This window comes from Leopardus geoffroyi, chromosome D3, assembly GCF_018350155.1.
Source record: "Leopardus geoffroyi isolate Oge1 chromosome D3, O.geoffroyi_Oge1_pat1.0, whole genome shotgun sequence".
Taxonomy (NCBI): Eukaryota; Metazoa; Chordata; class Mammalia; order Carnivora; family Felidae; genus Leopardus; species Leopardus geoffroyi.
Genome location: NC_059339.1, coordinates 6,391,883 through 6,413,016, shown reverse-complemented (window position 1 = coordinate 6,413,016; position 21,134 = coordinate 6,391,883). Strand labels below are relative to the sequence as shown.

The window sequence follows — 21,134 nt, the reverse complement described above, 5'->3', positions numbered from 1 at the left end:
ATTACGACGACTTCCGAACGGACAGAAGTAGCATGCCTTGAGAATGGGGCATCTTTTTCTAATTCCGGCACAGACGCCGTCAGGGTTTCTAGAGCAGCCCGGACCGTGCTGGCCTGCTCCCGGAGGGGCACGATGAGGCGGGGCTGACGGAAGCGTCGGGGCCAGAACAAAGCCTGACTGGGCCTCGGCACCCCCCGGGGCGTGGGAGTAGCAAGGTCACGGGGCAGGCAGCGCCACGTTCCCTCCTGGGGCAGCGCACACTCGGCCGAGGGTCGGCCCGCGGCCGCTGCTTCCGGACCCCGCCGCCCAGAGCCCACGGAAGGACAGAAGGGGGGCGAGGGGACCGCTGGCCCGGAGGGCGGGCACGGGGCGGGGGCTGCCACTCACGGCCTCCACGTCTTCATTCTTCAGACCCAGCTCCCTGTCCCTGGCGCGAATCTCGTCCCGCTGCTTGTCCACCACCTCCTTCAGCTTCTTCATCACCTGCCGCTCGCGCTCCGACATGCCTGCGGCGGGGTGGGCGAGGGCAGCGGGTGAGCCCCGCGTCCCCCGTCCCCGGTCCCCTCCAAGCTCATCCCGCCTCAGGGCCCCGGCCGCTGCTTCGGGCTAGCCTCTCTGTGCCTCAGTTTCCACATCCACAAAATGGGAAACATAGTACCTACCCCACACGGCCGCTGTGAGGACTGATTCAGCGAATACACAGGAAGCGTGGGAGACAAAGCCAAGGGGTGCTGTCTGTTCCTGCCACCCCTGGCCCCCCGAAGTATACAGTCGGCCCTGGGAGGCAGGGCCTTGCCTGCCCTGTTCACTGCGTATTCCCTCGGCTAGCACGGTGCCCGGCACACAGCAGGTGCTCGCTAAGTGATCTAGGGCGTTCATAAACCGTGGGGACGGGTGGCCGCTGCAACACGAGTGACAAAATCAGACAGCCTGAAGCATCAGGCTATTTTCTCATAGTTCTAGAAGGCAGAAGTTTAAAATCAGTCCAAAGTCAAGATGTCGCCAGGGCTGTGCTCCCTCCGGAGGCTCTAGGGGAGGATAAGTCCCTTCCCTCTTCTAGCTTCTGGTGGCTCCCAGTGTCCCTGGGCTTGTGGCAACATCACTCTGGTTTCTGCCTCCGGGTCACAGGGCCTCCTCCTCTTCTGTCTGTGTCAGACCTCTCTCTGCCCCACTTTTATAATAAGGACACTTTGATCGCATTTAGGGCCCACCTGAATAATTCAGGATAACCTCCCCTCTCAAGATCTTTTTTTTTTTTTAATTTTTTTTAATGTTTAGTTATTTTTGAGAGAGAGAGAGAGAGACAGAGCATGAACAGGAGAGGAGCAGAGAGGGAGACACAGAATCCGAAGCAGGCTCCAGGCTCTGAGCTGTCAGCACAGAGCCCGAAGCGGGGCTCGAACTCACAAACCACAAGATCCTGACCTGAGCTAAAGTCGGACGCTTAACGGACTGAGCCACCCAGGCGCCCCTCCCCCTCTCAGGATCTTAAACAAAATCGCATCTGTAAAGATTTTTTTTTAAGCTTATTTATTTTTGAGAGAGAGGGTGAGCAGAGCAGGTGCAGAGAGGGGAGGGACAGAGGATCTGAAGCAGGGTCCACACTGACAGCAGAGAGCCGGATATGAGGCTCGAACTCACGAACTGTGAGATCACCACCTGAGCGGAAGGCAAGCTGCTTAACCGACTGAGCCACCCAGGCGTCCCACAACTGTAAATATTTTACCCTACGAGGTAACATCCACAGATTCCAGGGATCAGGACCTGATATTTTGGGGACCATTATTCAGCCTCCTAAAAGCACTGGGGTGGACAGCTAATCCTTGCTTCCCAGGAGCAGTGGTGGTCAGCCTCAACCACAGACTAACAAGAGAGAAACATTCTCCCTTTCTCTCCCTACATGATTCCCTCCTCCAACCTGCTCCATTCCATCTGCGTCTTTCCCGCTGAGAATCTCCCCTCTCCTGTCCTGGATATGCCCGAGCAGGTGGTCGACACCATGAACAGGCATTTGTGCAATGTTGCAGGGGCCACAAACCCAGGTAAGACCTGGGCCTTGCTCCTGAAGAACGAGAGACTTTCTATAACAGTCACAATGCGGATGTCCTGGAGGGCAGCCATCCTGCCTCAACTGTCTCTGTATTCTAGGGCTTCCCACGGGGTAGACGCTCCAGGCTAATGCGCTCGGGACCCATCCCCCGCTGCCCCCCTCATTCCCAAAGCACGACTCACTCCCACCAAGCCCACTAAGGACAAATCGCTTTATATCCTTAACCGATTTCAGTGTTATTTCCAGAAGTGGGTATTATTATCATTGTTGTTGTTTTTAACATCAGTCCCATCTTACACATACGGAAAACTGAGGCCCAGAGACAGACTTGTTCAATGTCGCGCAGCCAAGCCCTCCAACCCCGGTTTTCTGACTCCGAGTCCCATGTCCTCTCCAAGATGCCACGCTGCCTTCCTAGAGCCTGCTTTGGATCCCATGTCTCCCTCTCTCTCTGCCCCTCCCTGCTCACACTCTCTGTCTCTCTCTCACAAATAATAAATTAACAATAAAGATTTACAAAAGGGGGGGGGGCGCCTGGGTAGCTCAGTTGGTTAAGTGTCTGACTTCAGTTCAGGTCATGATCTTGCATATTTTGAGTTCAAGCCCTGCGTCGGGCTCTGTGCTGACAGCTCAGAGCCTGGAGCCTGTTTCCGATTCTGTGTCTCCCTCTCTCTCTGTCCCTCCCCCGCTCATGCTCAGCCTCTCTCTCTCTCTCAAAAATAAACGAATACTTAAAAAAATAAATAAATAAAATCATCTGCACAGGAATTCTCATCTCAGAGTCTCCTGGAAAAACCTGATCGAAACTGTACTTAGAGCTCATTTCATCCTCGGAAAACCTTACGAAGTAGAATTCCTGTTTTCCTCGTTGTTACGGCAGAAGAGGCCTGAGATACACGATAGCTACTTAACTTATGCAGGGCCACACAGCTAGTTGGTGGCACCCAGTTAGTGGCACCTGGTTGACACAGTCAGGCGATCGTGGGGGCAGAGCCCACGCTGCCATCCTGCCGGCCTCCCGTGGCCCAAGCTCCTGACATTATCGGCAAGTGTACTGGCTACAAGAGCACCCCCTCCCCCAACCTCTGTCCGTCTGGAACCTCAGCATGTGATCTTCCGTGAAAAGAGTCTCTACAGATGCAACTGATGAAGACGAGGTCACGCCGCACGAGGGGGGCCCTAAATCCTAGCACCAGAACCCTTAGAAGGGAAAGGAGACGGGGCTTCTGACACAGACACACAGACCACATGACAGTGGAGAGGCTGGAGGGACGTGGCCACAAGCCAAGGCACGCTGGTGGCCTCCAGCAGCGGAACGAGGCTCCCACACCTTGACTTTGGACTCCTGGCCTCCAGATCTGTGAGAGGACGCATTTCCGTTGTTTTAAGCGCCCCAGTTCATGGTGCTTTGCTACAGTAACCCCAGGAAACTCAACCGCTCTGGCAAGCTTATGCGGAAAGGCCCGGAGAGGGTGCACAGCTGAGTCTTTACTGAGCTAAAATTCATACCAGTCACTCTCAGCTTCCACATAAGGCTCGGCTGGTAGGACCAAGTCAACCTAATCGCCCTCAGGGACATCTTTTACTGGGCAGCTCCAAGTCTGACGCTCCATACACTTTGTTCTCACCAATCCTAGGAGCCGGGAGCTGCTGTTCCCATTTCACAGGTAAGGAATCTGAGGATGGGAATAGTAGGTGCCCTTCCCCGGTGACCCGGTTGGTAAGGGTGGGGCTGGGATCTGAACTCTACCCGGCAGTCTCTGAGAACACGATGCCTTATATTATGGGGGGGGGGGGGGGGGCACTGCTGTTCTAGGCTGCTCTTCAGAAAATGGCTGTGGTCGGTTTTCCTCCTCTCCTGGTTACGGAGTTGTTTGGCCAGAGCCCAAGAATTTTTTCCAGACCCTTGAGCACATCCCTACGCCCGCCCCCCACATCTCCCTAGTCCAATGGCTTTGAGACCTGCAATTCATTTCCGCATATGCTAACAAGTAGTTGTTCTTTAAAAAAATTTTTTTTAATGTTTATTTATTTTTTGGAGACAGAAAGACAGAGTGTGAGCGGGGGAGGGGCAGAAAGGGAGAGAGAGAGGGAGACACAGACTCCGATGCAGGCTCCAGGCTCTGAGCTGTCAGCACAGAGCCCAACGTGTGGTTCGAACTCACGAACCGGGAGATCACGACCTGAGCCGAAGTCGGATGCTCAACTGAATGAGCCACCCAGACATCCCTAACAAGCAGTTTTTCTCGTTGCCCTCCAGCCGACAAAAAGGATTTCCAAAAACAAGGGGCAGGGACGTGCTCTTTAATCTGGAGACTTCCAGGGAGCAGGAGACGGCAGACAATGCCCTGTGCCCCATGTTAGTCTAATAAGCACTGTCGCATATGCAGGGCGAGCTCGTCTACACAGGCTCTCCTGGCCCACTCGCCCCACACCTCACAGCGGCGCCCTCAATCCTCACTCAGCCCCTGGGCCTTGCCCCACATCTCAAGGAGCGCCTGGCACACAGGTCGAACGTCACGGGCTCCGCCTCCCCGCAGGGACCCCTCTGCCCAACGTCTGTTCCTCTCACAGGTGGCAGAAATGCTTTTGTCCGTGCTGTGTTCCCATGGTTTCCCGTGCAAAATAAAAATAACCGTGAAAGGCATGCCTGGCATCTGCCCGGTCTCTCCACTCGGGTGGGGGTTGTGCTGAGTGGAAAACCCAAGCCTCCCCGAGCTAACCCTTTGGGAGTCGGACCCACGCTAGATGCCAACGAAGGGCGTCTCAGATGGTGCCCATGGGGGCTAAGCCCACAGGGGTCTGGAGAGAGAGCTGAGGCAAAGCTCTCCCACTCAGAGCGGACAGATGTGATGATGTGCACAGGAGCAGCCGCCCCGGGCGTTCACGGCCACGGCCTGAGGCCCCAGGTCACCCCCAGAGGTCCCAGACAGAAAGGCAGCTGAGGGCTCTTCTATAACCTCAACGTAGTTACCCACACAGCCCAGCAATTCCACTCCCAGGTATACACCCCAAAGCACTGAAAACACACGTCTGCACAAAAACTTGTGCTGGAATGTTCACAGCAGCACTATTCACACCAGCCCAAAGCTGAAAACAACCCAAGTGTCCGTCGACACATGAATGGATAAGCAGAAAACGCGGCCTATCCGTACAGGGGGGTATCGCTCAGCCATAAAAAGGAGCGAGGCACGGACAGCCGCTACATGTGGATGAACCCTGAGGTCACCACGCTGAGTGGAAGAAGCCAGACACAAGAGATCACCTATTAATCGATCCCATTTACATGAAGCGTCCAGAAAAGGCAAATCTACGGAGGCAGAAAGCAGATCAGTGGTTGCTTACGGCTGGGGGTGGGATGGCAGTGGGAAGAATCGGGTAATGGTGGTTAAGGGGGTTGGTGTTTCTTCCAAGGAGATGAAAATGTCCTAAATTGTAGTGATGACTGCACAATTCTGAATAGGCTAAGAGCCACTGGCCTGTCCATTCTAAATGGGCGAATCGATATCTCAATAATGCAGTTATAAAACAAATCACAGCAAATGTTTATCTGGTGCTTACTACGTGCCAAGCAGCAACTCATTTAATCCTTATGATAATATTCACATTTTACAAATGAGGAAGTCGAATTACGTAAAGGTAGATAACGTGGCCACAGGTGAGATCCGGTGGAGCTCAGATTTGGACTCGGGCAGTCTGGCTTCCGAGTTCATGGTCTTAACTCCTCTGCTCTACTGCCTTGCCGTTCTTAAAAAACAAAGAAGCAATTCTGCAAGATACAGTAAGTGAAAAATCAAGGTACACTATATCCGGTATGGCATCCTGGACCGGATACTGGAGCAAGAAAAGGACATTAATCTAAAACCTGGTGAAATCCAGATAAAGTCTGTGGGACAGTTCATAGTAACATGCCAATGTGGGTTTCTTCGTTGTGACCAATGACCGTGGTGACATAAGATGTCACTCTTAGGGGGATACTATAAGTGGCATTATGGGAACTCTCTGTACTATGCAACTTTTCTGTAAATCTAAAATTATTCCAAAATAAAAAGGTAAAACGAAAACAAAAAACCCAACAACCAAGGCGCCAAACATCTAGAAATAGTTACCATTTGTGAGGGGGTGAAAGGGGATGTTTTCCTTCTGCATTTGTGTCAATATGGACATTTGAACACGCACAGAAAATCTGCAGAAAGAGTGTGAAGGGTTTTTCCAGGGCTTCCTCCAGGCAGACTGCTTGGGAACAGGAATTAGCAGTGGAAGGGAGATCGAGTTTTCACCACAGGTTTGCACTGTTTGATTAAAAAAATAATAATAACATGCATGCATTTTATTTTTGCTTGGAAAAGTTGTTTTTCATTTTGTTTTCTCCTGAAAGTAAAACATTGGGAAAAACTCCATCAATGTCCTCAAGTCTTGAGGCTGGACGTGGGGGCCTCAGCTGTGGAACCGCTCAGGCTCAGGTCTCCTTTGACAGAAAATGTTAACCGAGACGCCCAAGCAGATTTCCTGCCTTCAGCTCTCGGGCAATTTTTTGAGGGAAGAAAGTCAAACTTTGGCCCCACCTGAGTCCAGTCCTCGGCCGTTTACGTCCACAGGCTGCAGCAGGTTCGTACCTCCGATGCTCTGTCTGTTTGCATCTCCCGGGGCTCAGCGGGCCAGGATCTGCAGGGCTGGGGCTGGTCTCCCCTCCCTCACACACGGACATGGCTTTACTAATCCACTGATCATATCCTAGAACTTTACTGTTTTGTTCTTGAGACAGAGAGAGAGCAGGCACACGCGTGAGAAGGGGTGAATCCCTGGAGGTATCTCTTGAGAGAGAATCCCAAGCAGACTCCATGCTCAGCGCACAGCCCAACGCAGGGCTCGATCCCACGACCCTGAGATCATGACCCGAACTGAAATCAAGATTCAGACCCTCAACTGACTGAGCCATCCAGGTGTCCCTACTGTCTTGGTTTTGGTTTTCTGCTTACTCTGTCCATTAAGAGAGGCATGTTAAAATCTCCCACGACGATTGTGGATGTATTTTTTCTTAATTTCTGTCCACTTTGGGGGCGGGTGGCTCAGTCAGTAAGCATCTGATTTCAACTCAGGTCATGATCGCACAGTTCACGGGTTCGAGCCCCGCGCAGGGCTCTGTGCTGACAGCTCGGAGCCTGGAGCCTGCTTCGGATTCTGTGTCTCCCTCTCTCTGCGCCCCTTCCCTGCTAGAACTCTGTGTCTCTCTGAAAAATAGATAAACATTAAAGAATTTGAAAATAAATTTGTCCACTTTTTAAATTATTATATTTAAAGTGTAGAATTTGGTGGTTTTTAGTATGTTCACAAAGCTGTGCAATCATTACCACTATGTTTTTATCACTCCTCTAAAGAAACCTCATTCCCCTTAGGAGTCACCCCCCAAGCCCCCGCCCTTTCCTGACCTCCCTGCAGCCCTTGGCAACCGCTAGTCTGCTTTGTGTCTATAGATTTGCCTCTTCTGGACATATTTCTGTTCATTTTTGCTTTATTTCTTTTTAAGTTTATTTACTTACTTATTTTGAGAGAGAGAGGGAGAGAGCACAAGTGGGGAAGGGGCAGAGAGGGAGGGAGACAGAGAATCCCAAGCAGGCTCCACACCACCAGTGCAGAGCCCGATGTGGGGCTCGAACCCTGTGAGATCATGACCTGAAGTCTGACACTTAACCGGCTGAGCTGCCCAGGAGCCCCTCACTTTTGCTTTATATACTTTGAGGCTAAATTACTAGGTATGCACAAATTGAAAATCACATTTTCTTGGTGAACTGAACTTTTTATCATCAGCGTGATCTCTGCCTTGAAGTCTATTTTATCTTACATCCATATAACCACACCACCTTTCTTTTGGTTAGTGTTTGCACAGTACATCTTTTCTCAGCCTTTTACTTTCAGCCTTTACCAGAGAGGTCTCTTAGAAACAACATACAGTTGAACTTTTAAAGTCCTTTTTGACAGGGGCACCTGGGTGGCTCAATCAGTTGGGTGTCCAACTTCGACTCAGGTCATGATCTCGCAGTTAGTGAGTTCGAGCCCTGCATCAGGCTCTGTGCTGTCAGCTTGGAACCTGAAGCCCGCTTCAGATTCTGTGTCTCACTCTCTGCCCTTTCCCTACTCATTCTCTGTCTCTCTCAAAAATAAACATGAAAAAAAATTTTTTTTAATCCTTTTCAACAATCTTTATCTGGAACTTATAGTCCGTTTACATTTAATGTAACTTCCAGTATAACTGGTTTAACTCTCCTATCCTATAATCTCCTGCTTTGTGTATTACACTTGCTGGGTTTATTTTTCATTCAAGGGACTGAGTGTGTATTATCATGCCACTGTGATATTGCAATATAATAAGAAAAATATATTTACACCTATAATATATAATTATATATACATAATATACATTTTATGTATGTGAATATGAATATAAGTGCTAAGCACTTTACACACACACATATAATATGTATATATATATATACACATACACACATATATGTATGATATATACGTATCATATATACATTTGGTCTTTGACCCCAGTTCTTGGCACAGAATTCCTAAAACTTGTGATTTCCTGAAAGAGGGGAGAGGAGTATCTTCTATTGTCATAAGCTCCTTTCTGCCATTTTTGAGTTTATGATAATGAGGTGACTCTTGGTGGCCCCCTTAGATGGTTTCAGGATGGGGTTCCGGTTGCCAGAGGAACCAACTATATGATTGGTGATTACGGGGGAGAAGGGGCTGGTGATTGACCTAATCACAAAGCAAATCGCCAATGGCCAGTGATTTCATCGTGCATCCCTACAGAATGGCGCTTCCATCGGTCTCTGGGGTTCAGAGAGCCTCCAGGCTGATGAATATATCCATGTGCACAGACGGTGGCACACCCCAACTCCACTGGGACAGAAATCTCTGAGCTTGGACCCACCCTATGTACCCTTCTTCATCTGGTTATTCATCTGAGTCCTTTATAATATCCTTTGTATCCTTTATAAACCAGTAATAGCGTGTCTCTGAGTTCTGTAAGCCGTTCCAGAAAAGTACTGAGCTTGTGGGGGATGGCTGTGGGAACCTGTGACTTTGCAGCCAAGGTGGATAGAAATGTGGGTATCCTGGGGACCCATCGCCTGCAAAGGACACCTGAAGTGGGGGCGGTCTCGTGGGACTGATCCTTCAACTTGTGGAGTCTGATGCTAACTCTGGGGTAGACAGTGTCACAACTGAATTAAATTCTAGGACACACAGCTGGTGCCTGGAAAATTGGTTGGTGTGGGGAAAAAATACCCCACACATCTGGGTCAGAGTGTTGTAAGTAGAATAATAGTTTTCCTTCGGCCGCACTCTTCCATCCCTGCCCCCTCTGGCATTGTGGACGGGAGATTCGGGCCCTAGCAGGTGCCTCTTGGCCTCCAACATGGCAATCCAGCCAGAGCACCAGGCAGAGAGCAGGCACTTCAGTGATAAACGAGTTTACAAAGGGTCAATGAATAAACAGTGTTCTGTCCAGAACTGTCAGCGCCTGGGCACTAAAATATCACAGTGGCCCAATCTCTGGGGCTGGGCACGATTCCCATTTGGTGGCCTGAGATCAAGAGGTCCCAGAGAGGTACAAGCCTTCTTTGGGGGGTGGGGGGGGGGGGAGGGGGCTGATTTGGCAGACTCAAGCTCCAGTCCCGACTTCACCACTAACTTGCTGTATGACCTTGGGCACCTCACTGCCCCTGTCTCAGCCTCAATTTTTCTCATTTGTTCAATAAGGAGGTTGGACTAGGTAACAGAAATTCAGTAATAACAGCTGACACTTGCTGTGTGTATGTACCAGGTACTATTCTAGGCAAACTACAGACATTAATTCATCGAATTGTCACAACAACCTTAAGAGTGACACACAGTGTTTCTGCCATTTTTCACGTGGAGAGCAACTTAGGCACACAAAGATCAAGTGACTTGGTCAAAGTCACTTAGGAGGTAAGTCTTGGGTTAGGATTCACACCTGGGCAGTCTGGCTCTGGAGCCAACCCTTCTAACCACTAAGACTTTTTTTCATTGCACGATATGCATGTCAACACAGGAAACCCAAAGAAAACAGAATTGCAGCACCTACAGTCCGTATCAGTGTGCTGCTACTTTAACCTCACAGAGGTGTAACTATGGTTCTGAACTTCAGCCCCCATGCAAGCCCATCTCTCACCCCATCGAGCAGGGGGAGGCAGGAGGGCTTGTGTGGGTCCCCAGGGAGTTTCTTCAAGAGGAAGAGAGAGGTCTGACATTCCTGGGACAACAGGCAGCCTCTGATTAGGAAGGAGGCTCCAGGGGAGAACAGAGCTGACGCAGGCCCACGGGGGCTCAGAGCATATCCCATGTCTGTCTTTGCATCCCCAAAAGCAGCAGAGGGCCTGGAGTGAAGGGTCTAGATAACTGCTTGCAGGGTGAATGACAGTTTAGGGGCTCCAGTGCCATTCAGATCTGGTTTACCACCCTCAGTCATTCATTGTTCAACGTGTGCCCATGGCAAGAGTCCAGCTGCTTTCCCGCACACTTGGAATAAAATCCAAACCTTCGTCTCTCAGGGGCTATGTGATCCGACCCTGCTGACCCCTCTGACCTCATCTTTAACCACCTTTGTCCTCGATCATCTTCTCCTGTTACACTGGCCCTCCTGGTTTTACAGAACGCATGCCCCAGGGCCTTTGAACTTGCTTCTCTCCCAAGATATTTGCATTGCTCACTCCATTACTTCACTAGGGCTCCAGTGTCACCTTGTCAAAGAGGCCTTCCTTGATCGCTTCATCTAAAGAAGCCCCCCACCAAATCACCTCTATCACCCAGGTTGGGTTCTTCCAGAGGCCTGGTCACCATCTGGAACCATGCCATCTACTTGTTTACATGGTTATCATCTAGCTCCTCCCCAGCCCTAGAACACAAGCTTCACGAGGGCAAGGGCTTCGTCTTGTCCACTGTGTTTCCCCCGTGCCTAGAACGGAGCCTCGAAAGGGAGGAACCCATGACAATCCACTGAACAAACCTCAGTTTCACCTTCTGTAAAGCAGGGCTACACATTCTCTTCCAGGCAGAGTGACAGGAACCACACAAGACAAAAGGCTCTGGGACCTAGCACGCGTCCTCCCTCACTTGGGGACCGTGACCATGACTGCTACCGAGGAGGTGGGCGATCATGGTGGGAGCAGCCTTCCCCTGACCTCCCGGGCTGGCCCCTCCTCCTACCTTCGTGCTTCTGGAACTCCTCCTCCGAGAAGCTGGCGTCTTTGTGCGAGAGGTTGGTCAGGAGCTGCTTGTTTTCCTCCTGCAGCTGGGCAATCTGAGAGAGGAGGTCCTGCGCCTCCCCCCGCCACACGTCCTCCACCAGCTCCAGCTCCTGCGAAAGCGACGGGCCGGCCGTGGGGTCACAGCCTGCCCGGGGCGGTGGCCTCACCCCCCTCCCTCGGGAGCAGCCCGGGCCTGCCTGGGCTTTGGGGCACCAAGAACAAGGCCGCCACTAGTCCATCTGCAAGAGACAGAAGGTGCCCTTCCTCTGGGCAAGGCCCGCATTCGTGCTGCAAGGACCCGACTGGGCTACAACCATACCTCCTAACTATCTAGACAGACCGAAAGCGCGGATGAGCGGCCCCGGGCCACAGGGGCCCTAACACCCCCAACCTCTCTGGGCAGGTCGCGGCCCTGATCTGTAGACCCTGAGTGAGGGCACACCTCTCTCCAAGGGAGAAAGACGCTGCAAAGACCCCCAGGGATGCCCCCGGGCCCCAGCACTCCTTGTGTCTCTGACACAGGCGTCTCTTGAAGCGGTCCTGGGCAACCAACTCGCTTCACCCCTCCGAGCCTCAGTTTCCCTTAGTGGGGGAGCCATCATGTAGACTCGCAGGGTTGACGTGAGGATAACTAAGATCAGTCTATTGAAGTTACTTTGGGAGGGGCTGTAATCAAGGAAAGAGATGATCAGTGTTGACAAGGATGAGAGAAAGCTGGAGCCCTCAAGCCTTGCTGGTGAGCACACGAACAATCTGGCAGCCCCTTAGTAAGAGAAACAGGTACCATGTGACCAGCAATTCCAATCCAAGGATCTGCCCAAGAGAAATGAAAACCAGGGGTGCCTGGGTGGCTCAGTTGGTTAAGCACCCAACTTCGGTTCAGGTCATGATCTCATGGTGTGTGGGTTCGAGCCCCGCGTCGGGCCCTGTGCTGACAGCTCAGAGCCTGGAGCTGCTTCGGATTCTAGTCTCCCTCTCTCTCTGCCCCTCGCCTGCTTGCTCTCTGTCTCTGTCTCTCTTGAAAATAAATAAACATTCCAAAAAAAAGAGAGAAATGAAAACCCATGTCCACACAAAGACCTGTATGTGAATGTTCACAGCAGCATTCTTCACAAGGGCCAAGAGCAAGAAACCGAAATGTCCATCAGTTGAAGAACAACATGCATGGACCTTGAAAACATGCTGCTAAGTGAAGGCAGTCAGGCCACACAGTGTATGATTCCACTGATGGGAAGTATCCAGAACAGGTAAATCCACAGAGACACAAAGCAGACTGGCACTCGTCTAGGGTTGGAGGGTTGGTGGGGAAATGAGAAGTGAATGACCGTTCATGGGTATGGGTTTTCTTTTCGAAGTAATGAAAATATCCTAAAATTGATTCTACTGAAAGTTACACAGCTCTGTGAATAGACCCAAGACCACTGAATTATATACTTTATTTTTTTAATTAAAAAAGTTTTTTTTTACATTTATTTATTTTTGAGAGACAGAGAGAGACAGCGTGAGCAGGGGAGGGGCAGAGAGAGAGGGAGACACAGAATTCAAAGCAGGCTCCAGGCTCCGAGCTGTCAGCACAGAGCCCGACGTGGGGCTCGAACCCACAAACCGCGAGACCATGACCTGAGCTGACGTCGGACGCTCAACCGACTGAGCCACGCAGGCGCCCTCAGTTCACCCATTTAAAGTGTTTAATTCTGGGGCGCCTGGGTGGCTCAGTCGGTTAAGCGTCCGACGTCGGCTCAGGTCATGATCTCGCGGTTCGTGGGTTCGAGCCCCACGTCGGGCTCTGTGCTGACAGCTCGGAGCCTGGAGCCTGCTTCTGATTCTGTGTCTCCCTCTCTGTCCCTCGCCCGCTCACGCTCTGTCTCTGTCTCTCAAAAATAAATAAATGTTAAAAAAAAAAAAAAGTCTGCTGTAAAACCAGAAACTAAACAGAACGCGGTTGCTGTTGCGGGACATAATGCCAGTTGAAAGCATAGATACCGAAGCCTGTTGGCCTGTTTGAATATTGTTTCTGCCCCTTACTAGCTGATGCTCGAGAAGTTATTGAATCTTTGGGTGTCTTGGAAATGTGGAAAATAGTGTCATATCTACCTCTGAGGGCTGTCATGAGGATTATGTCAATGGTTGGAATGGTGCCCAGGTCCCGGAAAATGCTAAAGATGTGTTTGCCGGTTTCTGTTCCTCCTACAGCCTGTCACAAGCCGGCCCAAGGCCGGGTAAACACGGCCTCCGTTCATCTTTCAAATACATTCCTAAATCCCCATCTCCTTTGTCAGGAAGTCTGCTGCGCTGGGGGAATGAGAGGTAATAACTAAGTATTCGCACAGCTGTTCAAGGTCACCAAGGGAGGCGAAGGGTAGGGCCAGAGGGCGGAAGCGGTGGTGGAATGACGGGGCGGGCATGCGACCTTCCCACGCGCAGGTGTGGGCCGGAAGCAGAGACAGGCTCTTCTAGCTGGTTCTTCCCTGCTCGCATCTGGCACAGGCTGAGCACAGAGGGTCCCAGTGGGCAACGGTCAAGTGTAACTGACTGCGGTAGGCAGAACAGCGGCCCCCAAAGACGTGCACATCCCAGTCCCTGGAACCCGAGACTATGTGACCTCACGCAGCAAAGGAATTTGGCAGGTGTTAAGTTAAGGACCCTGAGATGGGGAGTCTCCTGAGTTATCCAGCGGACCCAACGTAATCAAAGGGTCCTCACAGACGAAAGAGGGAGGCAGGAGGATCAGAGTCAGCGATGATGTGGCGACAGAAGTCAGAGCTAGAGAGTTGAAAACAGTACTCTGTTGGCTGTGAGGGTGGAGGAAGGAGCCAAAAGCCAAGAAACACGGTGGCCTCCAAAAGCTGGAAAAGGCAAGGAAGTGGATTCTCCCTGAAAGTTGTCAGAAGAAATGAATTTTCTGACACCTCGGTTTTAACGCAGCGAAACCCTTTTCTGATTTTTGAGCTCCAGAGTTGTATCCAGTACTATCCGTATTGGTATGACCCATAAATAGCATATTCTGCATTATCCTAACAAAACTGTGTTACCTCAAGCCAGTAAGTTTGTGGTAATTTGTTACAGCAGCAATAGATGAATACAGACTTTAACCCTCAGGGTTGTTTTTTCCCTTCCCTCAAAGGGGGCACAGGACAGCATGTGGCTCTTGCCCCTGAGCTGACCGCAGCAAATTTAATCTTGCCTCCACACCAGCTAAAAGGCTCTCCCAGGAAGTCACCCCTGATTGATCACCTCCTTTGCCTTCTCAGGACTAATAGTCTTCAAACTCCTTATGTGGGCCTACTAAGTCCAGTATAATCAGACCCATCCACCTCCCTGACCTCATCCCCCACCCGTATTCCTTACTCACTCTGTTCTAACCATACTGGCCTTCTTTGTGTTCCTTGAACACAAGAAGCCCGTTCCTACCACAGGGCCTTTGCACTTGTGGTGTCTGCCTAGGACGCCCCTCCCCCAGCTCTCTCTGTGGAGGGTACCCACACTTCATTCCGATCTCAGCCCAGATGTCACCTCCTCAGGGAAGCCTTCCTGACTGTCCCATCCTAGTCAGTCTCTTTCATATCACTCTTTTCTTTCATGGCACTTATCACAAGCCGAAAATTTTAAAACTTTAAAAAATACCTATCTCCTTACACTAGAATTGCACCATCCAATAGAGTAGCCACAAGCCACATGTGGCTGCTGAGCACTTGAACTGTGGCTGGTCTGAACTAGCACGTGCAACAGGGTTAAACACACCTCAGATTTCAAAGACATAGGGAAAAAATGCAAAATACCTATTTAATAATTACTTGAGTAACTATATGACGTGATGGATGGTCAATTTCACAATACACATAAATATCAAATCATTATGCTGCACACCTAGGGGCGCCTGGGTGGCTCAGTCGGTTGGGCGTCCAACTCTTTGATTTCGGCTCAGCTCATGATCTTGCAGTAGACAGGATTGAGCCCTGCATCAGGCTCTGCTTTTGCATTAAGGAGTCTGCTCTGGATTCTCTCTTTCTCCCTCTCTCTAGGCCCCAGCCCTGCTCTCTTTCTTTCTCAAAATAAACATTTTTTAAAAATTATGCGGGGCACCTGGGTGGCTCAGTCAGTTGAGCGTCTGACTGGCTCAGGTCATGATCTCACAATTCGTGGGTTTGAGCCCCACATCGGGCTCTGTGCTGACAGCTTGGAGCCTAGAGCCTGTTTCAGATTCTGTGTCTTCCTCTCTCTCTGCCCCTCCCCCACTCGCGCTCTGTCTCTCTCTGTCTCAAAAATAAATAAACATTAAAAAAATTACATTTAAGGGGCGCCTGGGTGGCGCAGTCGGTTAAGCGTCCGACTTCAGCCAGGTCACGATCTTGCGGTCCGGGAGTTCGAGCCCCGCGTCAGGCTCTGGGCTGATGGCTCAGAGCCTGGAGCCTGTTTCCGATTCTGTGTTTCCCTCTCTCTCTGCTCCTCCCCCGTTCATGCTCTGTCTCTCTCTGTCCCAAAAATAAATAAACGTTGAAAAAAAAAATTAAAAAAAAAAAAAAAAATTACATTAAAAAAAAATTATGCTGTAACCTAAAACTAATACAATGTTATATGTCAATTATATCTCAATAAAAAATAATTTTTATGTTGATTACATGCAGAAATAATATTTTGCAAAGACTTGGTTTGATAAGATATCAAAATTTTTTGTAACCTCATCTGTGTCTTTTTATTAACGTGACAAGTCACATAATATTATTTTTTAAGTTTATTTATTTATTTTGAGAGAGAGAGTGAGTGTGTGTGCACGAGTCGGGGAGGGGCAGAGAGAGAGGGAGACAGAGAATCCCAAGCGGACTCCACACTGTCAGTTCATAGCCCAATATGGGGCTCGATCTCATGAACCATGACCTGAGCTGAAATCAGGAGTCAGTCATTTAACCAACTGAGCCACCCCGGACATCCCCCACCCCCCACCACATAATATTTCTATGGACAGCCCTGCACTAGAAAGTCAGGTCCAAGAAAGTCAGGTCCAAAGACCTCATCTACTGTGGTCACTGCTGTCTCCCCAGTGCCCAGAACAGTGCCCAGTTCATAGCAGGTGCTGGATAAATACATCTGTTGAATGAGCAAATGAACAACATATCCTGTTAACAATATAGACAACTGTATCCGCACAGCCACTGCTTTCTAAGCCTGTTGGTATTTTTCCTGTCTTCCCAGTTACCCACCCACTGCCTGAGATGAGGATCCAGCTTTCCTAGTCTCTGCACTGCCCATGTCACTTAGGAGGGCACTTTGCATGCTGTGGCCCATCAACGGGGTTGCAGACTGAGTAACCAGATAGACAGAACATGTCAAGACTGTGGCCTGAGTCTGTGTGATGAGCAGAACTGACTAAATCTGGGGGCGGGGGGGTATGCTCAGGGGAGGAGTTGGCGGAAGACAGGGTGCATGCGTTGTGCTGAGAGAGAGAGAGGGAGGGGGGTGAGGCAGAAAAAAGAGGGAGGAATGAACAAACTGATAAGACCAAGGACATGTTAGGAAGATTTTTGTGGAAATAACACCTTGAAGAGCCTTTGAGACCACAAGAAAAAAAAAAAAAAACCCAGAGAAGTCTCTCTTGATCCCAAGAATACAAAGAAAAGTAAACAAGGGGCTGGGATGGGAAGAGGGTTTTGCCCTCTGATTTAGGAGAGATCATCCTCAGTGTTTACAAACAAGCCTCAGCTCTGAGCATGCTGGGGTTTACTTCCTGGCTGATGGCGTTCCAGAAGTGACAAGTGCAGCTGGCTGGGAATGCCATCTGACTCCAAGCCTAGCGGCCTCCGATGGCTCCCAAGGATGTCCCCCAGCCCAGCTGCTGCAGAATTCCAACGTCAAGGGTGGGAACAGAGGCGCCGAGACTTCTGTGTGACCCGGGCTAAGCCCCTTGGCAGCCACACGAGGGGATTTCAAAGATCCTTTCCTCTGACTCTCTAAAAGAGATTGGGAGTGTGGTCCCCAGTATCAGACCACGAACACCTCATTGAAAGCCTATCCAGGCCTAAAGACAACAGCTAACACTTGTAAGGCCCTCACAATGGGCCAGGCCTTGTCCCAAACACTTTATGGAAGTTAACCAACCCTTCAATTCTCACCACAACCCTATGAGATGAGTACTATTATCCCCATTTCACAGCTGAGGAAACTGAGGCACAGAGAGGTGAGCTGACTTGCCTAAGATCACACAGTGGCAGGGTGTGAAGCCAGGCTGTCTGGCTCCAAAGTCCCTGGGAACTTGACATGAATTACAGGGCTGGGGCATTTTCAAGCTCCGAGCATGATCTTGGAAATGTTGCCCAACACTTGGGAGCTTGAGTTTCCTTCCTGACCTCAGGGCACAGGGACCTATGAGGACAAACACTGTCAAACCTCCCAAACACTAGTGCTCTTAACCACTGGCAGTTCTGCCCCCAGGTTAAGACTACATACACAGCCTGGGTTATTTTCCTTGAAACACAATAGGTTATGGCCTGCCAGAGAGGTTCAGAGAGGCCAAGGACATTTCCTGAGGCCACACAGCAAGCCAGAGCCCCCTCAGGCACCCTGATTGCTCCTAGGAAAGGCGTTTCCTCCTATTCTCTGTCCAAAGGGTCTGACAGAAGCTTCCCTGGCCTGAGGTTGGGGCAGGAAACCACACATCTCCCACTTCCTTTTCCCCAGGCACCTTGTCTAGACTCCCAGTCCAGTAGAGAGGCCCTGATTCATGCACTCCGAGGAATTCTTGTTCACAGGGCAGAAGCTTAGGTTAAAGCTGCCCCAAATCGTGTCCTATCCCCTGGGTGGGGAAGAGGCACCAGAGTCACCTCCACTGGCCTGGGATTCTCTCAGCACTAATTTGGGGCAAATCCCCCCTCCCCCAATTTTCATTTGTAAAACGAAGATAATTCCTGCCTCAGAGAGTTCTGTGAAGATTAAAGATAAAATCAAGGAGGGGAAAGCACTTCAGTTTCATAAATTAGAAGGAATTCTGGGAACAATTCGCAAATAGAAACCCAGAGTCTGGGGGTTGATGAGCTGGGTGGCTGGAGGTCACATCCCCTTTGCTACGGGGGGGGGGGGGGGGGGGGGGGGGGGGGGGTTTGGGGATGAGAAGAAGAAAGGGGCCTGACTGAAGGGCAGAGGGCTTATTTCGTTTCTGGAAAATAATATCATCTACGCGCTTTAGATATATCACACTTAATTCTTAATGAGGTGGGTCTTATTACTATCACCATTTGACATGCGAGGAAATAAAGCACAGAGAGGTTAAGTAACTTACCCAAGGTCACACAGCTATTAGACGGTAAAGGTGGGACTGGAACTCAGGTCTGACTCCAAAGGACTGCCCTAATCTCTGAGGTGTTATATGCCAGGTGGCGCTGGCTGGACAAAAGAGGGCCAGGGGCCTCCCTCCCTCCCTCTCTCATCCAGTCGGGTCTCTCTCCTCGTCTAGCCCGTGCATACACAAACATGTGCGCCTACAGCTGCGGGATGCTGAAGGGCCCTTGGGTCCCAGCGGCCCCATTCCCCGGATGGGCAGACTGGGGCCGCTGCCCACCTTCTGGTGCTTGCGCTCCTTCTCGATGCGGTCCATCCTCTCCAGGCGCAGACGGTCCAGCTCCAGGCGCAGCTCGTCCAGCTCAGGCGCGACGTGGTGGCGGCTGACCAGCACCTCCAGGATCTCCAGGACACGCACGACCTTGGGCATGAGGCGTGCGATGGCCTCGCAGCCGTGCTGGTCGATGACCCGCTCGAACTCGTGGCCCACGAGCGACGCGATGTCGTACACGTCCATGACGGTCAGCTCCGCCACGTTCTTCTCCAGCGCCGACTCGGCCGCCAGCGACGACCCCCGGTCCTCCTCCATGGCCCCCCGCCCGGCCTCTCCCCCACCCCGCAAACTAGTGCAACTCCCAAACTTGCCGCTGTCGAGGGCAGCGCCGGGCCGGGCCCACCTCGCGCCGCCGCGAGCGGTCCGCGCTCAGCTGGCCCTCGGGCGAGGGCGCACCGGGCGGCGGGCGGGCGTCCGCATGGGCGGGGGCGGCGGACCGCGAGCCGGAGGGCGGCGCGCGGGGGGCGAGTCTCGGTGCGCGGCTCGGCCCGGAGCCTGCTCCCCGGCGGGAGGAGGCGGCGGCGGCGGCGGCGGCGGCGGCGGCGGCGGCGGCGGCGGCGAGGAAGGCGCGCGTGCGCAGGCCCGCGGCGCCTCCCAAGTTGGGAATCCGAGTTGGGCGCAATGGAGGCGCGGGGTCTAGCCGGAGACGGGGCCCGGTCGCCCTCGGAAACAGTTCTCGCCCGGGGGTCGCCCCCAGGCTCGGGGCCGGGGAAGGAAGGGCGGCCGCGGCTCCTCCGGGAAACTTTGGTGGCGGCGAGACCCGGTGACCGGCTCCCCCCGCGGGGATGCCGCGCGCCCCGCCCCGATCCCGGCCTGGCGAGGGGCGCGCCCGGCTTCCGCCGCCCGAGGGCGCCCGGGTCCCCGCGGGCCCCGTTCCGCGACCCGCCGACTAGGCGGCCCCCTTCCCCCGCTCGCCGGCCCCCGTGCCACACACCCTCCCCCCGGCCCCGCGGGACCTTCCTCCTCCGCGCCCCCGAGCGTCCGGGCGCGCCACCCCCTCCTCCGGCCCGGTCCTGGCTCCTCCTCTCCCACTGCTGCCGGGGAGGGGTCGAGGCTAGCCCGGAGGAGAGGGGGAGGGGGACGGGGCGGTGGGGGAGGCTCGTCTGGGGACGATTCGCCGCGCCGGGCGGCGGCCCCGGCGGTGGAGCGGAATGGAGGGGTCGAGAGGTGGACTCCGGGATGGGGCCCATCCTGGGGAGAGAGCGAGGACCACCCCCAGCCCCACCAGCTCCCCAGCCCGTAGACCCAGCTACGGGCGGAGCTGCCGGCGTCGGGCCCTGAGCTCCAGCCCAGGCGCCCGAGAGGGGCCGAAGGAAGGGTGGAGGGGTCCCCTGCCCCCGAAGCCGCCGGCCGGCCCCGCCCGCAGAGCCACGTCCATTTAGCAGTTCCTCGTGACATAAACACCGCTTCACAGAGGAGGTGAGGCCGGGGTTTGGATCTCAGCACCGCGAGTTTTCTTGTCCAAGCCCCCTCTCCTTTTTGACCTAAGTCCCCTGGTCCATCGGACACCCCGCCCCCAGAAGAGCCTTTCCTGAAGCCACCGGCCCTCCCATTCTTCCCGCCGCCACGTATGGCTTATGGACCCTCCTCTGCGTTCCCACAACCCGCTGTATTCTATACAATTTCTCCTTACACAGAGTTTTAACGGTGTGGTTACACATACGCCTCCCCCATGAGACTGTGAGCTCTTTGGAGGCATGAAAGAAAGAGAGAAAGAGAGAAAGAAAGAGAGAAAATAGAAAGAAAGAAAGAGAACTTTAACACCCTTATCCTTATCCTAAAACCCACACCAACCTGGCACATTATCGATTAAAAATATTTTTTAAGTTGCAAATGGTATTGGACATCAGCTTTAAATTCTAAGTGCTTTACAACTAAATATTATATTGCCCCATTTAATCCATACCCGATGGGTTCTCAGAGTGTGGCCTAATGGCCACTGGGGTTCTCCTGTACGCAGAGGGTCTCTGTGAGGTTGTCCTTTTGCTAGTTTTGTATCAATGTGTGGCAAGATGTTCTTAGTATATGTAATACAAAACCAGCCTATCACAATCCACTGAACATGCGGAAGCAGATGTGAGATTCCAGCTCTCTTCTAATGAGCTAGACATTAAAGAGATTTGCAAAAATACGAAACAATGCCACCGTTGCCAGTATTTTGTTTTGGAGCAGAGTTTTTTTTTTTTTTTTTTTAATATGC

General features: G+C 52.1%; 1 protein-coding gene across 7 annotated transcripts in view; it reads right to left on the bottom strand.

Annotated features, from left to right (window-relative positions):
- The window catches only part of RILPL1 (Rab interacting lysosomal protein like 1), a 39,159-nt gene extending 19,701 nt beyond the window's left edge, over positions 1 to 19,458 (bottom strand). For 6 of the 7 annotated variants that reach the window (XR_006707755.1, XR_006707756.1, XM_045458731.1 and 3 more), the window contains exons 1-3: positions 18,881 to 19,452; positions 11,291 to 11,441; positions 388 to 506 (exon numbers count right to left, since the gene is read on the bottom strand). Coding sequence is in view for 5 of the 7 variants with exons in the window: in XM_045458731.1 (XP_045314687.1) it covers positions 388 to 506; positions 11,291 to 11,441; positions 18,881 to 19,189 (579 nt within the window). In the remaining 2 variants the exon portion in view is untranslated. Of the gene's footprint in view, positions 1 to 387; positions 507 to 11,290; positions 11,442 to 18,880 lie in introns of all 7 variants that reach the window. The other variant, XM_045458732.1, reaches the window with a different exon arrangement.
- Between the last annotated feature and the right edge of the window lie 1,676 nt (positions 19,459 to 21,134).